The 23,183-nt window shown below is 38.7% G+C and overlaps 1 protein-coding gene across 1 annotated transcript in view; it reads left to right on the top strand.

The window, feature by feature from the left end:
• Window positions 1–23,183, top strand: part of SPEF2 (sperm flagellar 2) — a 161,567-nt gene that overhangs the window by 80,200 nt on the left and 58,184 nt on the right. Inside the window, exons 17-23 of the mRNA XM_057709137.1 lie at window positions 1,166–1,274; window positions 2,303–2,460; window positions 5,785–5,955; window positions 9,668–9,742; window positions 17,299–17,447; window positions 21,645–21,772; window positions 21,857–21,995. Coding sequence (XP_057565120.1) covers window positions 1,166–1,274; window positions 2,303–2,460; window positions 5,785–5,955; window positions 9,668–9,742; window positions 17,299–17,447; window positions 21,645–21,772; window positions 21,857–21,995 — 929 coding nt within the window. The remainder of the gene's footprint in view (window positions 1–1,165; window positions 1,275–2,302; window positions 2,461–5,784; window positions 5,956–9,667; window positions 9,743–17,298; window positions 17,448–21,644; window positions 21,773–21,856; window positions 21,996–23,183) is intronic.

Below are 23,183 nucleotides of genomic sequence, written 5' to 3'. Positions count from 1 at the left end.
AGGGATGTAGGGATTTAGGGGACTGGATGATGTCATAGAGACTCAACAGCTATAAAGTAGTGCTGGAAGAACAAATAATAAGGGTGAAGGTCATTAATATTGCAGAGATGGAGCCATTCGAGAGATGGAGCCGTTCAAGGCAATCACAGAATCCAGGATGTGGCCATGTCAGTGAAGTGGAGAAAAGAGGAAGGGATCAATGCCTGGGTGCAGTGTGGGGGGAGAGGAATGCTGACCCATGTGCTGAAGTCCTTGATAAACCTGAGATGGTGACCCTGGGGGGGGGGTGCAGGATAGCATCTCCTGAGAAGAGCTCCCACACTCTTCTTCGATGACTCATTACTGTCAGTAATCTTTGGTTTTTTAAATAACCTAAAAGCATATTCTGTATTCTAAATGAATTTCCTCTTTTTCTATCATGAATATAGATGGAGAACAATTGATTGCTATATTCTGTGAGGGTCCTTCTTTTCTTGAATGCCATTAATTCGCTCTTCAGTGTTCTCTTACATTGACTGAGTAATCTAATTCCTTTTAATCTAGTTCAAGGCTTTCTTTTCCTCTTTATGATTTTCCATGTATTCTGAATTCATAAGTATTCTGAACTTTGTAACTTAATCCTGAATAGGACTCAGTCAGAGGGGTTGAGATTGTTTTTGGTTTTGGTCTCTTATGATATATTCCTTTATGTCTGTTCTACAGGGAAAAATTATAAAAAATTATAAAAAGAAAGATAAATTATTTTATTGTATTGTAATATAGTATTGACAAATAGCTTGCATATTTGACTTCATGGCTACCCTGTTATTTCATTCTTAATTTTTACATCATGGTGTTGATTTTCTGTTTCCTAGTTTGTTATTCATGACAAAGCATCATTTTTTATTCTCATTGACTCCTCAGAGTCAATTCCAAGATGCTCTACTTAAAACTACAGCTCCTCTTTAATGTTGTACTTTACCTGCTTTTCCCAATTTCCAAGGGAGATTTGAATTCTGATCCCAAAACTATACTTTTTTAGCATTTTGTTAAACATTTTAATTAATATTGGACCAAAGGCAGAACCATATCTGTTTGGCTGTCTTGTATCAGTACATTTTAGCAGTGCCACTGCAACTTTGACTGTTTCAGCAAGTTGTCTAATTAAGTAATTTCCATATCATAGCGGACGCATTTTCAAGTGAAACTCCTCCTGAAGATATCAATCAACGCGTAGCTGCTAAAAACCAAGATACAGATGAGGACCAGAATTTAAGAGATCAAATACAGCATAGGTTAGTTTAAAACTCAATGTCTTGCTTCTTGTTTCTTGCCCTTTGAACAGACTGACAACTAGTCACTTTGGAATCATCAGATCTAGGGGAAAAAATGTATTTCTTTGCATTCAGTCTTTTACAGGTAAAACACAACTAAGTAGCTTTGATGTTGAGTGAAATATTTATGTGTTAGCTTTTATATTCAGAGTACAAGTCACCATAGTCTGGGAAGAAAAGAATTAAATCAGGAAACATTTCCCTTTATTGCTATGTGAACTTACAAGTTCATTATATGGAATCCTAATTCAGCCCTCAATCAGCAAATGCCAATGAAAATTGTGGAATTTCAAAGAGCTATGCATCAGACTGTAGAGTGTAGTTCTAAAACCACTTCTGTGTCACTAAAATGAAGTTATGCTTAAAAAACATTCTTCCAATTGTATGCAATTTGCTCATTGGAAAAGAAAAATTAGACAAGATTAGACAATTTTTTGAAACCTTGAGAACTCTAAAAATATGAAGTGAGCCAGGGAAGAGGAATTTGAGCTACATTAAGCCTGTGCATTCTCGGAAGACAAGACTGTTTCAAAAATCATTCCAAGAATATATTTGAGTATAGCAAATAAGTCAGAACCATCTACACTTACTCAAAGATCTCTTCAACTTTTCTCTCTAAGAAAAAAAGTAGATGACCTATGTGACTCAGGCTGTAGCTACCATCAGAAGGGTGCTCAGAGGTAGTCTACTGTGAATATAGATGTTTCCTTAGATCTTCACTTAGAGAACTGAACCCACACCAAAGGTTTCCTGAAATGGTAGAATTTCCGAATCTTCTTTTACTGCTTCATATGTTTCAAAATATATGGCTAGACAGCCTTAAATGATTTCTTCTTTAAAGTGGATAGTATTTCATTGCCTTAAAGTTGCTTTTTCAGATTTTTTTGGCAGCTTATTTTTTTATTATGTACATTAAGATAAATCATGCTTAATGTTACTCTAATATTTCAGTCGATATGTGACACTCATATAATATTTGGGTTTTGCAGAATTGTAGGCTTCTTGGAAAACTGGCCTTTACTGGAGCAGTGGTTTACAGAGCCAGAAAACATTTTGATAAAAATTAATGCTGAAATAGATAAACAGTCTCTGTGCGAAAAAGTAAAGGAAATGTTTCTGACTGAAATAATGAAAAAAGAGAATAAAGGTAATTACAGTTCTTTATAATTTTGAGCTTATGTAACAGAAATGTATGGTTTTAATGAGTTTAGGAGGAAGTGAAAGTGTGATTGCAAATTTCTCTCTTCTCTTTGGATCATACCGTCTGTAAGTGTCTTCTACCTCTGATTTTAGCTTTCCACTGCAAGTGTTTTTAAATAAAATATTTTTCTCTCTTCATTTTAATTTAATTTAATCAAAAGAGGTCATCCTGCTGAAAGGTTATTTTCATGTGAAAAAAATAGCAGAGTTAAAATTAAAGATGTTATAGAGAAGGGTAAAGATTTCAAACCGTTGACCTCAGCATTATAAGGAAACAATGAGTGAATTATCGTTTTAGGATGAAAACTCTAGGCAGATTACTTCCCCCAAATCTTCTTGTGTTGGTATGACTGTAATGACTATTAACTACTTATTTATAAGCCTGCTTCTGGGTGCATCTCACCTACAATAAACCATCCAGACCCCCTTCCTCCGTCATTCAACCAATAATAAGTGCCCATTAACTTTTCATAGTATTATTGGAATTTATTATTGAAAGGGATCTTAGGCTCATACACTACCAATGCCAGACTTCAATGGAGATTTTATCTTTGAGAAACGACTTCAGAAACAAATCTTTCCCTTTTGTTTATCAATCACCCTGACTATAATGACAACTGCAATTTCTTGGTATAATAAAAAACGGACAAAATTAACAATATCACAAGGATTCTAAAACTGTCTTGGTAGCATGCTGTCTCCCATCCCTAGATTTATGACCTAACTACTATAACGTATCAGTGAACTGACACCAAAATAATGTGTAAGTATAAGCCACTATCACCTTGGGGACTCAGAAGCTCACACTTAGAAAGACCAGCTTCCACATGTAAGTGTCTGCTCCCCAAAAACATCCATGTGAAGCTTCAAACAAAACAAAAATCAACCCATATAGTATATAAGAGGCTTAAAGTGTTATTTGATAGTCAGAAATTAGGCTAAGAGGAGGGAGGAAACCTCTAGGATCTTGATTGGGAAGCAAAAGCAAACTGATTCTGGGCTGTAGCTTCAAATATCTACAAATTAGAATCAGTGTTTTTGCCAGCTATCAGACTCACTTCAACATTTTCCTAAAGATTTTACATTCTGATCACTTATTACATTAACAGGCTCAACTGCCACTTATTTAAGATTCACATTCCAATCAGTTAATTATTTTTAACAAATATTTTGTCATTAAGATAATAAACATTTACCTAGCCCAGTGCTCTGTATTAAACATCCTGATTAAGTTAAAAACAAAACATAAAAGGATGCAGTATGAATATTCTGCTGTTTAAAAATGATCATAATATATTGTTAAGTAGGAAAAATCAGGTTATATTTAAAGTGTCCCATTTTTTCTTTTTAAAAGTATGTCTATTATTAAATATACATGCACAGGAAAGAGTCTGACAATACATGCTAAGAAAAAACAAAAATCAACGCAGTAAATTCCAAGCTCTAACTGGCTTTGTTCAACTTTTCCTGAACTGGGCAGCATCCCATGTAACAACTAGAACAGCACTCTGAGAACAGTACAAATGGAAGGCTTTTATAGATAGGAGGGTGGGGCAGGGAAGTCATTAGCAAAAGGGGGGGGAAAGGGTTATTTTGGGCCAGGACATCTTTTGGGGGAGAGGGAGCTGCAGGGGTCTTTGCCCTGCAAATTGTCTCTTCTTCTTTGGGGGAGGGGAAGAGATATAGAGAGGGCCCACATGACAGATCACCTCATTGGTGCTGACCAGAAAATTCCAAACTGGTTGATTAAAATTACATTTCTGAGGAAGGTAGAAACTGCAGTTGAGGCAGGTAGTAAGTCTAGGTTTGATATCATGGTCTTTATTTAGCACAAGTGATGCCATTTTGGGCCTGTGGTTTTCTCTTTCACAATACAATTCTTGATGAGGCAGGAAGGTGGAGGACAAAGAGACTTAACAGGAAATTTCTCCTTCTGCTTATTTGTCTCAATTATTGGAATTTTTTAAACAGTAATTGTATGTTACTTTTAAAATCAGAAAAAACTTAATTTCCACTTTGAAAAAACATCTCGTGGAATGAAGCCTCCTTGGCTTGCCAAATTGAAAAGAATAATCTGAGGGCGAAGGGAGTGTGTATAAAAAGAAATAGCCTCACAAGTGTTCGGGTATTCGCTGCTGGTGGTAGGGTGGTGAAGTTGCGGCCGTTTCCAGGGTGGAGGGCTGGGACATCAGGGAGGGTGGGGAGGGCTTGCTGGGAAGGGTGAGCCTGAATCCTGAAAGGCAAAGGGCCCTAGAATCATCAGGAACCAGCCAGATGCCGCCCCTCAAGACCCTCGGGGCTGTCTCCTCTGCCTGGAGCACACACTCTCTGAATCTCTTCAAGTCTTGGCTCACATGCCACCTTCTCAGGGTCTCCCCTGCAAACCATTCTATTTAAAACTTTAAATGCTGCCCCACGGCACTCCTGCTCCCCTTTACTCTGTTCTAGTTATTTTCTCCGTAGCACTTAGCACCTTCCAGCTTCCTATATGAATTGATTTTTTCATCATGTGTATGGTTTTCCTCTCACCCCTAAAATGTAAGCTTCACGGGGCAGTGATTTGTCTCTCTTTGGTTTTACTTTTGTACCTGTGGCAACGAGCACTGTGCCTACAAAAGTTTGTATGACTATTATTAACAGTAAGAGGTAATCGTTTACCTTATTCTTAGGACCCTTCCTTTTCTTCAGGGCACAGCTCAGGTTTGATAACTAGTTGCTGCGTGAATGAATGGATTGCTGAGGCACAGCTGAGCACTGAGCACCATCCTACATGCGTTGTGACGTGTTTACCCTTAGAAGTGGGTGCCGCTCATTTCTTTTCCCTTCCGTTTCCTCCCCACCCCCTCCTCTTCCGTCACATCGCTCTTTACCTTCTCGGTATGCTTTTTCACCTTGTTTTTCCCCTTGAAATGCTGGCATAATTTTTTATTTTCCTATCCCAATATATTAGCTACTTCAAGATTGTTAGTTTTACACCTGGCACCCCCTCGACAAAGCTTTCCACCTGCTGTACACACACACACACACACACACACACAACACACACACACCTCATCCCCACCAGAGGCAGGGGAAACGGTATTTCTAATCAGGCAGAGAAGACTTCAAATCTTAGTTTTAAAGACTGAATGATTTAAAGGAGAGCCCTAAAACATGAATTTAGCCTTAATTCAGTAAGAGCAATTTTATATTTATTTAAGTTTATCTTAGTTCAAATGAAAGAGTAAGTGTCTGGAGTCGCTAATAAAGGTCCATTCTTATCCTTTTGAAGTAAAAAAGAAATTAGAAGAAAAGGAAGCTGAGAAAAAAGAAGTTTCCCCAACTGAGGCTACATCCCCTCCACCTCCTCCCCCTCCTCCTCCTGAACCAGAAAAAGAGAAGGAAGTCCACCCTCAACGTGAGCGTTCCAGAACTCCTACTGCAAGAGGAAAACCAGCATCAGGTGATTGGCAGAATGATTTCTAATCCTGTTTGCCAGTTTCTCATTTTCACTTAGAAAAGAATTATAAATTATAGCACCAGCCCATTTATCTAGATTCAGGCTTTGAGCAACTTCAGTCACATGAAAGCAAGCGGTCTGCTTAGATGAAGTGGGAAAGCAGCAGTCGCTGAGCACGGCTGTCACAAAGTGCCGGTACTTTGCTGTGTGGGAAGGACTGTGCGGTCCTCACACCCGGATCTACCGATTAGAACAAGACCACAGATGAGAGGCGGGAAGGCACAGAGAATAACCAGAAAGAGCTTAGAGCCGATCAAGAGGACAGATGTCTGCTTGCTGAGTGATAGAGTTGAGTATATGTGTAAAGCAAGACCATCTTAAGAAAATGAGAGTTAGCACAACCAGTTGTCCACAAGAATAAGGGAGCGTACCAACAGCCTCCTTTGGAGACTAGAATTTATATGTAGCTGTCACTCTTCAGTGCTATGTGATTATAAAAGGCTAGAAACGAGCACCTGACGTCCCAGTAAACTTGTATATTCGTAACACGTAACGTACATGAATAGAGTTTGTATAGTGAATATTTTTTAAGTTCTTTCTAGATCCTTAGCCACTAAGGACCATTAAGCTAAGTGGTAGACAATACAATGACAAAAGTAAAATGCTCAGTTGTTGAAATGTGTGATATTGGGAGAACGCCAGGATCAGTTTGGTCCTGTGTATATGAAACAAATGTGGCTCTAGTGTCTGGTTTTGGCTTTGTGACTGGCTCTGCAGTTACACAAGTCTACCTAGGTATTCTTGATATTGTGTCATGATTGCATTTCTAAACTCCATAATATTTCTGCTTCATGGAGATTTGAGACAGGCCTGATTTTTTTTATTAAATTTATTTATATTAAACATCAATTTGAAAACTAATAACATATATTATGGTCTGTTAAAGACCACTGTATTCCAATAAAACGGGCTTAACTAAAGGCAAAATGCACAATTTTTAAAAAAAAATTGTTTTTATCATATGAACAATAAAGCACAAAGCAATTAATTAAACTTTCATACTTTCCCCATTAAAAAAAAAAACAAAGCAGAGGTCTGGAGGGCAAATGGAAACCTTAAAAATGCAGTTTACCTGGGGAAGACAGTTTCCACAGAGGCTCAGGGGAGCCTGGAGTTACCCATCTAGGCCTTTAACCTATGGCTGTGGCCTCTCCTCCCTTTCCTCTCCTCGGCCTCACAGTCAGGAGTATCTACGTATTGGAGTCATTCCCTGAAACCAGTCTTTAGCGTTTCTGGTTACAACACAGTTCAGTCTTTAAGTTTCTTAAGTTTGCTCATGAATTTAAAATTGTATACTTGAATACTGTGCACTGGAGGAATAATAAAGCTATCGTTACTTCAAAGAATGGTTGTATCTGTCTCTTTTTTCCACCAAGGGCAGGGCTAGTGCCTAATCTTTAAAAATGTACAGAAGAGTTCATCCCCAGAGGCCTAATTACTGCCTTCCAACGGCAACTCGTCATTGGAAGGAGATCTCAGTGCTAGTAGATGTTGATGGGGCAATGGAGCAGGCCACACGGCCCTTACAGCTCAGGGAAGCTGGGATGAGTGATTGTAGGAAGGGACGTTCCCAGCAGGTTTGTTTTATTTTTATACAGTTTTTTTCAAAAGAGCACATTTTCAGAACTGAAAGCCTGAGGCTTCTGAACAAGCCCAAAGCAAACGTCCAATTATAATCCTCTTAAAAGTCGAGAAGAAAAGAGAAATTATTTACGGAAAAAAAAAAAATCAGGGTGCAAATAGGGTAAAGAAGGAAGCATAGTACACTGTGTATTAATTGTCATTTTGTCCAAATGCAGTCCTACATTGTATATGGGTCTGTTGACCTGAAACAGACTGTCAGATACTTCTCCAGCAAACATAGCTTTATTCAGAATTAGCAGAGAATTATAATTTGGGGTCTGCAACCATGTTGACCCATGTGCAAGTCCCCACATGACAAGGGAAGGAGAGTGCTTTTATAGAGGGGAAAAGGAAGCTGGAAGGACTATCCTGCCCAATGAGGCCATGGCTTTTCATTGGCTGAGTCCTTGGCAGGAAGGAAGAGAAGTCTTGATTCTTCCTTTTGGGCAACGCTGTCCTCTTAGGGCATGAGAGCTTCCCCTTCCGGTTTCTCGACTCTATTTAAATTGTGGTTTCTGTTGATTAATGTTTTACAGTTCTGCACTTTATATCTGCTTCAAATGCATTTGAGATTAAATTTGAAAAACTTCACAGTTATGTTCCATTAAAGGGTTTATTATCAAGTCTACTACCAAATGTCAGAATTTAATTTAAAACTAAAGTTCTGAGTGTGACAAAGTGTAGTAGTGTGCTCCATGCTGCTAAGAATATATTTGGAGATTTCAGAATATATTTTGGAAATAATTTTTTAAAATAGGCAGAGCACATGCTACTCCCAGCAGAAATTAGACTTGCTCACAATACTTTATAAGTTCTATGTCTTAGGTGTCTATTTTTACCTTCTTTTCTGTTGCCTTTTGTAAAGTTTAGAGCTAGTCAAATAGTGGCTTACCCAGAGTATTGTTATTAAAGGAACTAAGAGCTTATGTAGACTTTTTTTAAATTAAGCTTATTTCTAAAAAAAAAAGCAGCTAATTCAAATGTCTGAATACATATTTATTTATTTATTTATTTATTTATTTATTTATTTATGCATTCGATATGCAACTATTTGGATGTTTAAACATTCTTTTATAGAGGTTAACAAAGTTTTAAGGTTAATCCTCCTTTCCTTCACTTGTCTTATGTCTATGGAATCTTGGTTTTTGGATCAGAGATATTTAAATGTAGTGACATGAGCTATGCATTTACACATTCTTATAACTAACACTTCTAAATACAAAGAATAGGTCAGATGACCTTTCAATCACAGGCATTTAAATTGCCCCATATGTGCACTCTTCCAATGAAGGAAAAAAGAAAAAGCTATAGCCAAAGACAAAAGGGGGAAGATGAGTGAACTCATTCGGCAAATTACGTGGGATGTAGTGATATTTTCAAAAAACTAATTATTATTTGGGACATCTTATTGACCTCCAGGTCATCAGTTTCCCATTTTCTCCTTTCCAATATATTTTTGAACATATATATATTCCCAAACCATCCTTTGCATTACAAGTTACAGTCAATGCACAATGGAATGTAGAAGTCACAAGGCAACCAAGTGTTGGGTCAAGAGAAGTTCAAGGATGTACCACATCAAAACAACGTGGTTATTTAACTCTTCTTTAAGGTGTTTTGGCATCATTCTTATTACAAATCCAGTTATCTTATTGTATAAGGATCATTCCAGTGAACTATATCCAAATACAGCCATCTGCTTCAAATGGACTTGTGACTAACTTTTAAAACTCTGTGGCTGTGTTACATTAAAGAGTTTACAGTTAAATTCACTAGCAAATGTTGATATTAAACTTAGGACTCAACTTCTCAATGTGACGAAATAGAACAATACCATCAGGGTTGTCATTCAGGAAGTTTCAATCCATAATCTGTCTTCAGATTAATTTTAACTCACAGTAAAGGCCTGAGCCATTTTAGGCAGTTCACAAATATAACTGTTTTTGAGAAATAACATTTGATTGCTTACAAATCAGAGCCCAGGCTATTGAAGAAAATCATCAATGATATTTATGTGTTGAATTTTGTTTAGAACCCCTGCACAGTAATCAAGAATCTCCTCAGGAGGGAAAAGGGAAGAAAAGTGAAACTTCACTCAAAAGAAAAGGTACAGATCAAGATAGATATGATTAAATATAATTCTACATTTTATAACTCTCAGTGAAAATATCTACATTTATGTAGTAGTGTACATTGACCACTTCTCTCAGGCATTTGTAAACCGTAAGCTCTCGCCAAAAGAACAGAACCTCCGTCTTTCTGTAGCCTGGCTCTTAGCAAAGGTCCTGCTGAGAAAAGTGATGCTTGTGAGGAATAATTTGGAGAATATCTAAGGTACAGACTATCTGTTCATCATACCTGTCATGGGTGTTATCCTTGGGCTAAGCCATGCCATTAGAAAACTACATGCTGAACCATGTTTTCTTGGACCCCTTCCCCCCATGGAATTGCTTTCACTGAAAAGCACTTTGATATAAAGTGCTCAACACGATAGCAGTGGAGGTGAAACTTTCATTATACCAACAATAACCTGGTATTTTATTTTCTGCAGGGATAGTATGCCCGTTACATTGTTCGGTGGCCCCTATGTGAAGTCCTAGGTGGGAAATTTCATTCAGAATCAAAGAAATAGAAAATCTTTCTTCCTCTCTCAGCATGGCTAGATAATTAGCACCTCTAAATCATAGCACTTCCTTTTCTATTTTGGCTGTCTAGAAGTTCAGAAACAAATTAGTGTCTAAGATTTTAGTATCTGTGCAGGGACCTAGGTCCCGGAGTCTTCTTTCTAATTCCTCTCCTGGTTTTGACCTTCTACTTGTAGAAGTTGTATTTTTCATGACCCTAATTTCATTTTTCTATTTTACTTTAACTATTTCTGTGAAATAAGGGGGATAAAAAATTTTGTAAATAATTGATAATTGGTAAAAGAAAATAGGCTTTAAAAAGTATATCAGTTAGAATGTACATTGAAGCTGCTACAGCAACCAATTAAAGATTGAAATGCAGTCATGGACACCTACAGTTGACTTTTGCAGGGTACATACAAAGGGGGGTGTCATGAGGTATGTACCTTTGTTTAATTTTTCATTACAAATTGCCAATGCAATTGCAGCCCAAGATTGTACAGTGTTCACAAAATGATGGGCTTAAAAGGGTTTTTATTTTGGCATTTAAAGACGCATAACCATGATTCTCAAAGAATCTCACCCTTCTCTGATTATGTGACCTGGTAGGCTTATATAACTAGAGTCATTGGTGAGTTAAGACAGAGATGAAAAATTTAGCAAGAATTTTGGCTATAATGTATGTTCTGCTCTCCCTCACCTGTTTACAAATAGGAGAATAAGTTTCGCATCTACAATATGCCCCCCTTGCTCTCTTATTGTGATCAGCAAGAGCAAATGAAGGATCAGCAGAGAACCATCAAAAATAGACTTATGCATATTTGGTGACAAATCATCAAGTTAGACATAATAATGCACGTGCTTTGAGAGCATCCTTGGATAAAAGTATATACACTCAAACAAACCATAAGCAAATACCAATTCAACCAGTAAGATATATATTCATTGGAGTCATGCAGTTAGCTCAATTTAAGTAATCCCAAGAACTTTCAAACTTTTTTTTTGCTTTTATTTTGCTATTGTGTGTCTGTTTCCATAAACACAATTTCTACTGTGTTCATTAATATTTGAAATAGATGAACTCCCGATCAAGATTTAGAAGTCTTTCTTCAACATAAAAATGCTGTTGTTTTGGCATGTATAACAGGATTTACTACATTAAGAGGAAGTCTTAATGATTTTAATTCTTAATATTTGGAACAAATACCATTCGGTGAACAGTACTGATTAGTTATCTCTCTCTCTTTCTCTCACAGGCTATTTCATACCAATTATGTTGAAAGCATCTCTTATGGTTTGAGGAACCATCTCCTTTTTCCTTCCTTCTCACTTACTGTTTCCTGCTGTTGGCATCTTTAACTCATCCCTATTTTTCTCTGCATATTAGATTAATCCCTACCCTTCTCCCCTCAAAATCTTGACACTGAAATGCCATTTGCAGTTGTATTTACGGTATTCTTAAAGCATCTCTTATCATCTTCAACCATTTGCCATGGCCCTGATCTCAGAGAGAGAACAGTGAACGGTCCTGAAGAGAGATCTTAATTTCCTGCCCGGGAATTGAACCTGAGTAGCCTGGATGAAAAACCAGGAATTCTAACCACTAGACCACTAGGGCTAGAGGCTGGAAGCAAAGTGGCCCTAGTCCTTTCCCCCGTTTGAAAGCAAGAATGTTTCAAGGAGGCAGAAATTGTAAAAACAGGTACAAAGTTTAGTATTAGAGACACAGCACAATGTATGGGAGGGCACACAGATAAACTGTTTATTTAAGACGGAAGCAAGGCAGAAACACATACCCACAGAGAAAAGGTATGGGCGTCCTCTCTAATGAGGAGGAGTACAGTCAGAAACTAGGCAGAGATGCACACCCGGAGAGGAGTGCAGGCGTCCTGAGGGAGGAGTGCAGGAAAGAGGTGATTTAAATCGCTTATATAGGACAGTCCTTCTGGGTCTTTGTTTACCTTTGGCCAATTATCTGGTTTCTTTTTCACATCTGACTGATCCTAGGACTCTCCCCAACAAGCGTGCGCAACTTTTTGCTAAGATGGGTCCCACCGCAGAGGCCTGTGTGTGCATGTCCATACATGTTATGGGGTGGCGCCCCCTCCCTTTTTTGACCCCCAAAGAGCCTTCCTACGCACGTGCAGACAGGGAGGTTTTCCTTGACCTCAGGAGTGGGCACCTTATCTCTTTACTTCAGCAGAGCTTAGCTTCTGCCACTAGCTTTGTCTTTGGAGTGTCCGGGTGAGAACAAAGCTTCAGTTTTACTCCACTTGACAAACACCAGCTGTCCAGTCCAGGAGCCCATCTATCTCCTACCTCAGCCCCATTTTATTCTTTCATAAAAGAAGGGCTTTTCAACTCCATAACCTTACCTAGGAGGTGTTAATTAAGGGCTAAATAGTTTTCCTTAATCAACCAGTTTCAGAAAATGCTGAGTTACACCAAATTAAAATGCTTTTAATCTCAACTGAGATAGATGGCAATATAGAGATGCATCTCCTGTAATCATCTATCTCTAAGGCAGTGGGAGATACACGATGTAATACTCCAAAACATTGTGGCTGCGGAACTCTCTCTTGGAGGACTATCCACTGGGACTAGAGTTCTGTGGAATAAGTGTTTGGAAATCATGTGCTCTTTAGTTCTGCTGGCCTGCCCATGTATTACTATTGGGACTGTTCCAGGGCTTGCCTTCTGATGTAACTTATAGTTTAGGTGCTACGAAGCCACTTATCCATAAATGTTAGGTCAATGTTGTAAACATTAATGACATTTAATTGGAAGGATACGGAAGAACAGAGGAAAAAAAAAGATGAAAGTGATATGTAATTGAAATACCTAGATGCATCCACTAAAGAGCATTGGCTCTTTAAGTGCAGTCCTAGACCAGCAGATTCTGCATCACTTGGGGAACTTATTAGAAAAACAAATACTTGGTCCCACCCCAGACCAGTGAGACTCCTAGAGGGGAATAGACCTCTGAAACTCCTAGAGGGACCAAGCAATTTGTGTTTTAATAGGCCCTCTAGGGAATTTTGGTGATCACTAAAGTTGAAGAACTGCTTTATTGGCACCAAAGACTTATTGCTCTATTTTAGCCATTGGAATATCAGAAACATTCAGTTATTTCTAATGTGTTACTGGTAATATGTCCTGTTCCCCAAAATATTTCAGTTGGATTACAATTTAAAAAACAACATGTATATAACAACACTTTGAAATAGAAATAAAAAGCCCTAAGCTTTCCTAGGATTAATTTCTAAAATACATTTTTTATTACCTGGGACCTTAAACAGAGGACGGTACGTGGTACTATGTACAAAGTCTTAATAGATTTTAGAGCAAATGCAAAACACATTAGGTTTCATCTGAAAGCTGATGCCACACATTAAAAAGTTGATGATTAATTTTCAATCATAGTTCAGGTAGCAAAATTCAACAATCTCCTTTTACAATATAATTCATAATCATAATATCAAACTACCTCTTATGGAATTCCTACCATATGCCAGGCACTATACAAGATAATTTATATATGTAATCTCACTAAACCCTCATAATCACCTGTGAAATAGAAATGATCATTTCTGACTTCAAAATTGAGGCAATTGAGAGTCAAAATAAATAAGGTAGTATCATGTTAGGAATCATTAACCTATGAGAAGGGAAAGTTAGAGCCTCTTCACACTTTGGCAAATGTAATCTACACTCCATATTAACTCTCAACCCTATTCTCATAGCTTCCCTGGATTTTGCCTTAATACAATCATCTAATGTAAATGAATTAAATAATATTATTTATACTCAAGTATGTTTCAATGAATTGATTTCTCAGACTATAGCTTTTAATGAATTTTTTACCACAAGTAGAAAAATTAAACTGTAATTTAACTGTAATGCAATGTGAATGGAACACAGTCAAAATCAATTCATGAGCCAGGCAAATAGTATTAAAAAACTACTAAAGCTTGCAGATTTCTAAATATCAACCTAATGAACACTTCTGAACATGAATTATATCAATAGACACTAAAAAGCAATAAAGCATGACAGTCAAATGCATGGCTCTGGAACCAGCCTGCCTGGACTGAGATTCTAGCTCTACCATTTACCATACAAATGACTACGGGCAGGTAACTTGACCTTAGCGTGTCTCAGTCCCCTCGTATGTAAAATGAGATCATAAAAGTAACTTCCCTATGGCAATTGTAAGGAATAAGTAAATACACAAAAAAGTAGCTGGAACAGGGTCTGGCTCAGAGTACATGGGGCTAGATAAATATGGGGTGTAATTATTGGCTCCAGACCAAGTTATTAGAGACTGTGGGCAGAAAGGGGAATCTTTCACAAAGTTGACTTGAGTTCCCAACGCTTATCACTGATTAGAAGTATAATTATAGTAAAATCAAGTCCTATAAGCGATCCCAAATAACCAGTCCTCATTACTTTATAGTTGTCCACATTCCACGTCTCCAGCTCCACGCAGAGTAACAACATGAATTCTAGGACACCGAGGAGAGAACACTTTTCCCAGATATCTTCTCAGTAGCGATTTATAGAATCAGCTGGTTCATGTTCCATTTCCGGCTCCTTGCCTAACACTGACCCCCTTCTCTTCCTGGCCATGTTGCTTCAGAGATAAAATTTTTCATCTTATCCAAGGCATCCTGAGTCTCCATTTCAGTCGCCACTGTTCGCAGCCCAGGCAGTCACAAGCAGTATCTGTTGACAGAGTCATTTTTTGCTGAACCAAAGCAATAAGAAAGCCATCACTGTTAACCAATCTTCTAGCTGCTATCTAGTGAAGCTCTTAATTAAATCAGATCCTACTAGGAAATATTTTAAGACTGAAAGGTGATAATAATGCCTTTCTTTTTAAAAAAAATCAGCCTTTTCACATCTTTTCCTTCTTCCTACAATCTTATCTCCCTGAGTAGTGCCAGCTTAATTTGAGAGTGTTCTAGTTTTCTTAATGTCCTCTCATCAATCGATGAAGTTTATTCTTACCTTTACTGAGCTCCTACTGTTATTTTCTTTGCTCAAATCTGTTGCTCTATCATTTCAACTTTGACTATTTCTTTATAGATAAAATCATTAAAATAAAATCATTAAATAAATCCCATGTTTGTATCCTAAGATTTTGTTTTTCTTTTTTACCTTATTTTCTTTGTACTTGTACTCACCCCACGGGCTTCTTGCATGATATAGATTCTTTTAACTGGACTAAAAATTCCCAGAATCTACCTTTACCATGTGCTAAGCATAAATTACTCTCCAAACTTTTCATGCGTAAAGAATGGCTACACTGAGGACTCAATAATCCAACTTCCAAATGAAACAAATATCTTATTAGAAACTGAAGCCTTCATATGGTTGCATGGGTGGTACTTACAAAGGAATGAATGCCCCTTGTAACATTTGAGATGTTGATAGATTTTGTTCAAAAATGACATCTACTTTCACTCACTGTGACAGTAGATACATTTTTATTCATTCACATCTTTTCCCCTTAGCATTTTCATTGTTAAAAAATTACATAAATTTCAGTGAAATCAAAGTACAATGGTTCAAAACTATTCCCTGGCTCTCATACTTTTCACTGAATGATCATGATATTTAAGAAAAGAAGAAAAAGAAACTCATTTCAGTCTCACATTTATAGTTACAAAGCTTTCCTTAGGAATTCTCCTTAGAGAAATTCATCTTAAAGTGGTCATAGTGTTATTACTTTTATTTCAGCAGAGATTCAGGTCAGAGAATAAAAAATTATCATATAGAAAAATGTATCAAGTTATGAACATTTTTGGTTATTGCCTGAATTCTTGAATTTTCCTAATTTAAAAAAATAATCTAGATACAACTTTAAACTTGTAGGTAATGAATACTGTTTCTCATGTGTAAGTAGAAGTCACCTGAGCTGTCCATAAGACATAATTGACAATTCCCTCTCTATTTATAATCCATATATTTTTAACTAGAATAAAAGTGGAAGATGTATTTACTTTTCTAAACAGCAGTATCACTAAATAATGCTCATTAAAGAAATATATTTGGGGGAGAGAAAATTCTATAGGCATCTATTAACTACATCCAAAATCTTAATAACGAGTCTAAAAGTAAATGGGATATAAAGTGAATGAATTTCTAAACTATAGCTTTGATCCTGTAAGGAAATATTGGTGCTTTCTGAGTTAAGGTAGTTTGATCGGTTGCAGGATCTTTCAGACCATAAGGGTTCAGCTTCCCTGGTCTGGATTCCCCTCTTGGTGTTCTCAGAGAGAGTGGGGCATGTGCCCGTTCCAGATTCTGAGATGAAATTAGGCCTCTTTCCCTTCCTCCTCTTCCACCTCCTCTTCTTCCTCCTCCTCCTTCCTCCCGCCCCCACCTTATGCCTTAAAATTCAGCCAGACTAATGGCACTGCAGTTGCCTTCATCCATACACCCTGACTGTAGCAAGAAATACAGTTTCCCTTCTCAGCCACCCTCTGTCTTATCCAGGGAATGTGGGAATATTCAGGAGTTACTTCTCCTCCCCTCCATCCCTCACTGACTCCGGCTGACTCTTACAATAGCATCCTTTCTCTCTGCTCCTCCGCTGGGTTTCAATGAACACCAAGAGCGCCACTCCTGTTAGAGCTACCCACTTTCTCAATCAGGGTGAGAGTTTAATTTGCCAGTTTTTGTGCTAGTAAATGGAATACACTTTTCTCTGAAGTCTAAATTTTGTAAAACCCATGTGTTCATTGTGGAAGCAAGGACAGAGATGAAAATAAAATATCAAGTTGTTTTCCATAGCTAATTGGACAAGAGAAGTTGTATTGCTTAAAAAAAAAAACTGCTATTGGTATTATTGGTTAGTTGGGGGGCTACAGAGAATGAGGTGTATTTATTTTTTAAGTGATAAGGCTTCCCAAAGTTGCTTAAAAAGGAGTTAATGAGTTGCCTGAAATCCATGGCAATCAGGGGTTCATTCATCCACCACAAACTGGTCCTATTCATCTCCTTGTAACGGCATGATTTAATATGCATGTTTAAGGTTCTCCTAGAGGAAAACCACCAGGAGGGAAAGTTCCAGTAAAGAAATCACCTGCTGACTCTACAGATGTGTCACCTGCCCCAGTAGCGCCACCCCCATCGAAGCCAGGATCAGACGAATGGGTGTATGTGAACGAACCAATTCCTGAGGTACGGCAGTTTAGACTCAGGCTAGTAGAATCTATCCTTTCTCCTCTTTATAGTAAGATTCATACCGCTATTTGCAACATCCAAAAGGCCTCTCATGGCTGGTAATCTATATATTTATCAAAAAGCCGAGATGATCTTTTGCGAATACTCATCAGACCACATCTCATGCTTGCTGTGCTCCCTCAAGTTTCTGAGTCATGCTTGGAGCAGCCGTCGAGTGCTGCAATCAGGCGAACAAATGGGTTCTGCGAGGACCAATTTTCTCCCCAAGGTCAAGCAGAGATGCAGTTTCCTGGAAGAGTATCTTCCCCAAAACACACACCCAGCAAATTATAGCCCTCCCACCATGCTCTCATGCCCACATCAAAATGCTTTCAAATGAAGTTTAGCCTCTGACTTTTTAGAAATAGAAGGAAAATTCTGAAGCTAACTAAACTCATTAAAGAACAGAGAGCTCTCTAGCCTGAGCTCTTTACGTGGGTACCCTAGTGTCAGGCAAGGAGATGCCCAGGTGAGCCCTGGAAGCTCCATTCAGTTCTCTATTCTCTGACAGCTGCAAAGCCCAGTTGTCACCTACACAAGTCAGGCTGCTGATAAATCATTTTGGGAGAAATCACACAGAATGGCCTTTCTTTTAAAACTTTTTAAAAGACAAAGAGTTTTTTCTAAAAGACTCAGTCCCTCTCTTCTTAATTTCAGTCGTCCGTGGTTTCTTACTCTTACCAACTGTTAGTCCTGACCACCTGTGCCAGGCACTTGAAACCCAATTGTGAATTGAGGTTATTACTTAGCATTCCTAGGGGGATGTCTTACGTATCTCCCTGATTAAATTATAAACTCTTTCTGGGAGGGTAGGAACGTGTGGAATAATTCCCTGTATCCAATACAGAATCAAATACAGGGAAGAGTGTGTTAGAGATTCTTTACAGGGCTCTGATGAATTAATTAATTAACATTGAGGAGGAAATGAGAACAGAAAATATTTGAAGGTGAGAACGTTAAATGATATAATTACAGACGTGTGGAATTAATATCACTCAGCCAAATAGTAGCTACTTTGAAAAATAAATATATTCAAAAACTGTCACAGAAGCAAGTGGATGTCGGGAAGGAGATAAAATTAAAATGATATTATTTGGAAAGATCTGGAGAGTGAGGGATAAAAATAGTGAAATCTAATCCTTAACTCCAAATCTTGAAGCCCTGGAGAGAAATAAATTCATAGAAGACAAGAGGGAAGTAGAGAACATGAGTGAAAAATAAATATTCACCCTGAGATGGGGCACCAGCTTCCATGGTAGATCTTCTAGCCAGGATCCTGCAGAAAACAGATGATAACTTAGAGTTGAGTAAAGGATGATTTATATATACGTGGCCAATAAATAAGGAAATCTACAAGGATTAGATTGTTACCCTCAACGAGAGATAGCCAGGGGCTGTTACGGCCCTAGGCCTGAGAAGGTGAGGAGAAGAAGCAGATGTCCAGACCTCAAGAAGACCTCTGCATGGAGAGAGCCACCTGCCAGGGGCTGTGGCCTCCCAGAGGATGCAGCCGCCCGCAGCAACCAGCAGAGAAGAGGAGGGAAACACAGCCAGCCCTCGTGTCCTTCCTGTTCTCACATCTCTTGCCCGGGAGGTGGAAAGCAAGGGAGTTTCCTGAAGTAGTTCACATGAGTTAGCCTCCCAAGCAGGGTGGAGAATGCATGCGAAGTTGGTCTGGAGGGACAGTGGGAGGATATACCGCCTGGACCTCTAGTTACCTAAGTGAAACCATGCAGAGAACTCCTTTTGCTACCACCAGAAGTAGCCTAGAACCTGGACACAAAGCAGGCCACGTTACTCTAGTTATTTTTCACTCTAAGCTTCTCACACATGAGCTGCAAAGCTTACCTGCCAACAGAGAGGAAAGACAGATGCCCAGTTAAATAAATTTGAATTTCAGATAATCAATGAAATATGTATATAGGCATCCTATACTGTATCTGATATCCCTAGTTCCAGGCCTTCCAGAGACTCCAGATGTACCTTAACTCAGTAGGCATGTAGAAGGAGACAGAGAAAAAGAGAAAGAGAGATTACTTCCATATCTGGCTCTCTCACAGGGAGACAGCAACCAAGTTCAGGGGGAACCTGGGTCCTAATCCCTTTGCTAGCCCCAAGGGAAGGTGCAGAGACAACCAAGGAGGCAGTAGAGTGAGAGGTCGTTGCTTTCCAGCTTCACTGAAGCTTGGAGGATACTTGCCTTGGCTACCCAGTTTCCTCTTATGCTTCAGTTAATGAAGAGAAGAGTATTTAATTGGAAAGGATAGGTCTTAACATCTAGTCACATCACATAAGTTCCCTAGACCCAGAAAAATCACATCCCAGTGACTTAGAGAAACTACAGATAGGACATTATCAATAACTCATAGAAATCACAGAAGATACGGGAGAATCTGGAAGACCAGATGTGGGCAAATGCCTAAATATTTAGTAAAAGGTCGACAGAATTTAGCAGCATACAAGACCAATGGTCCAGACATTAATCCCTGACAAAATCTGCAAGAAAATTATTAAACACATGCCTTTTGAGCACTTGTAACATACAAAACAGATAGGTTTACTAAGACTAAGTCCTGCTGAACTGGCCTGTTCCTTTCCTTTGATAGCAAGGTTGGGTAGGTGGGTCAGAGAAGTACCATAAACCTAAAGTATCTTTAATTCAAAATAGTATTTGACAATTTCTCATGAAGTTCTTGTAAATAAATGAGAGCTGTGACCAGGATGTTAGTTCAATTAGGTCCATTCCTAGGTGGTAACTCTCCACGCACAGTGTTAATTAATGGCTTGAAGTCACCGGTAGGGAGGTTTGGTAGTGGGCTTACTTAAAATGGTCTTCAGCACCATTCTGGATACCACATCTTTTAAGAGAGATCATGAAACACTAGAAACCAAAGCGGGGGCTCTAGGTAAGAGAAAGGTGTTAATGTCGGAGGCGCATTGAAAGAACTGTAAATGTTTAATTTAGGTAAATGAATGCTTGAAGTATAGTTGGATGTAGAATCGTAGGCCTTTAGAACTAGATGGAGCTGTCCAGTCTCCTGAAAATTAAACTGATGATAAAACTGGGTTCAGATGACTCTACTTACACCTGTATTAACATTTGTCGAGTACCTATTATTTGCAAATGCTGTACGAGATGCTGGAAATACAAAAGCAAGGAAGTTTCATCTTGAATCCCAGCCTACTGCTCCTCACCAGTGTCTTCAGATATGTAACAGGCTGTCATAGGGAAGATGGTATGAATGTAGCCTGTCCTTCTCCAAAGCACACAGCAAGGGCTTATAAGTAGAAACTACAGAAAGGCAAATTTCTGCTCAGCATAGGAAGAATTTTCCACTGACACAAGTTGTGTGACCCTGGAAGGTGTTGCCTTGAAATGTGCCTAATGTATCAGTGAGGTCCACAGAGACTGGATAATCTATCTCTAAACCCTTGGCATTTCTTAGTGGGAGAGGGAATTAGCCCAGATGACCTTCAAGGTCCCCATGTGTGAGTCACTGAGTAAATAAATGCACAACCAATAAGGTAATAATTAGTACAGCTCGTTTATATTAAATATAATATGCATCTTCAATTTTATTTCAATTTGATTATTTCTTGGTTTTGATTGTTGATTTGCATCATTAAAGATAACACAAAAGAAACTTCCTGATTTTCCTGATGTACTTTACAGCAAAGGTAAGACCTCAAGGGGGAATTTAGAGAAATAACTCACCATCACCCTGACGTGAACCCTAGGTGTTCTCCAACGTAGGCAAAAAGTGACGTCTGTGATCACTAAATTCAGTCATTCAGTAAGTATTACTTGAGCTCCTCCTATGGCCCAGACACTGTGGTAATTACAGGGAAAACTGTTTGGTGGTGCATAAGATAACCATTCTTCCTGGCTTTATGAGACTGCTGTTCTGCGGGAATACCCGCAAATAAATAAGCAGCTACAATTTAATGCCAGCAGTGCTATATGGGAGAAGTACAGGGTGCTAAGGTGAGACTTAAGAACTTCAGAGGATGACCCTGTACAAGAAGTTTCACGGGGATGCTTTAAGTGGTTGCAGTTACATCTTGATCTTCTCACTTAGTAGTGCCCTTTTGACTCAATTACGCAAAAGAATTTTCACTTTGAAATCATGATTTTTATGCTTTACCTTTTAACAGGAAATGCCGGCATTTTTAGTACCTTACTGGAAACTGATAGAAGATTCCTATATAAATTCCATCAAAACTGTACTCAGGTACCTGAGAGAAGGCCAGCATATCGTGATTGCTTACATATATGACATTAGGTAAGTAAAGTTTCCAAAGTTAACCATTGTATAGTTTACAGGTGGGACATGTCAGCTCCGTTTCATCTTCCTAATGCCTTACAGAACAAGTTTCCAGCAGTTTCTAAGGCGTCCAGATCACAAGCAAGAGTTTGTGTCTCAGTGGCAGGCTGACTTCAACACTCTTCCTGATGACCTGCGGGACGATGAGGAAACAAAGGCCGAACTACACCAAAGAGTGAATGTAAGAGAATCCATGACCCACGGGGCCAGAGTTTCCACACTCTCAAATCTTGCATTGCAAAAGCCTCATTCATCCCCTTCTTATTCTCATGAGGTGTGAGGATGAGGAGGGAAATGGTTTGAACACTGACCTGCTGACTTTCAAGAACAATGGCTCTTCTGTACTTTGGGTTCAGAATGAGAATATGGTAGCCAGCGCTTGTGGAAGGAGGAGCCCAGGCCAGTGGTGCAGGAGCATTCCAGGCATCTGTTTTATAGACTCCTAACCCCTTAGTTCGGTCACGTAAGTGTATCGAAGTCTGGTATTAAGTAGGTGCCTTTCTTGGATGCAGTTATATGGTTTGTGGATGTCAGGGAGAAGGGGAATGAGGGAACATCCCAGAAAGCCTGAAGCATTTCCTCTATTGAATAGATCCCTTGAGGGAAGATACCAAATCTTACACATCTTTGTATCTGCAGCAGCACGGTGCCTGACACTTGGTAGACAGGCAGATTTTCATCAATTCGTAAATGGAGTCTATTACCCTGATGCTTTAGAAAAGCTCCTCTGATGTACAAGAAGCCTGATTTCAATCTCTTACCTTTTGTCTTTCCTGTGTAGATTTACAGAACCCCTTATCCTGTCAGGGGAATTCTTTCCCTTGCCATGACCTTAAGCATAGGCTACTAGTAGTCAAGGCTGATTATAACATCAATGTTTATTTGCCAACAACAACAACAAAAAATCAAGCTCTACCCTGTGACCCATTCATCTGCTCTGTGAATATTTACTGAGCATCTGCAATGGTCCCAGCACTGTTCGAGGGGGTGGGGATTGAACAGTGAACAAAAAGCCTATGACCGCAGGATGTTTATGTTCTGGGGGCCAGAATGCAAAGAAAAAGCAATGAACAGGTAAACGTATAGTGAGTATGTCACTGGTAATAAAAACTACATGAAGGACCAGGACAGAGAGAAGAACGTTGATGTACCATTTGGTATAACGGTGATTGTGGAAAGGCCCACTGAGAAAGTGATACTTGAGCCAACTCAGGAGAGGAGAGACTGGATGAACCAGGCAGATTTGGGAGGAAGAGTGTATCAGGCATAGGGAAAAGCAAAGGCACTGAAGAGGGAGGATGTTGGGCGTGTTTGAGAGCAGCTGGGAAAAAAAAAACAAACTGGAAAGCTATTGAAATAAAGTGAAGGC

This window comes from Hippopotamus amphibius, chromosome 15, assembly GCF_030028045.1.
Source record: "Hippopotamus amphibius kiboko isolate mHipAmp2 chromosome 15, mHipAmp2.hap2, whole genome shotgun sequence".
Taxonomy (NCBI): domain Eukaryota; kingdom Metazoa; phylum Chordata; class Mammalia; order Artiodactyla; family Hippopotamidae; genus Hippopotamus; species Hippopotamus amphibius.
Note: the sequence above shows the minus strand (reverse complement) of the source record. Positions and strands in the feature narration are given on the sequence as shown.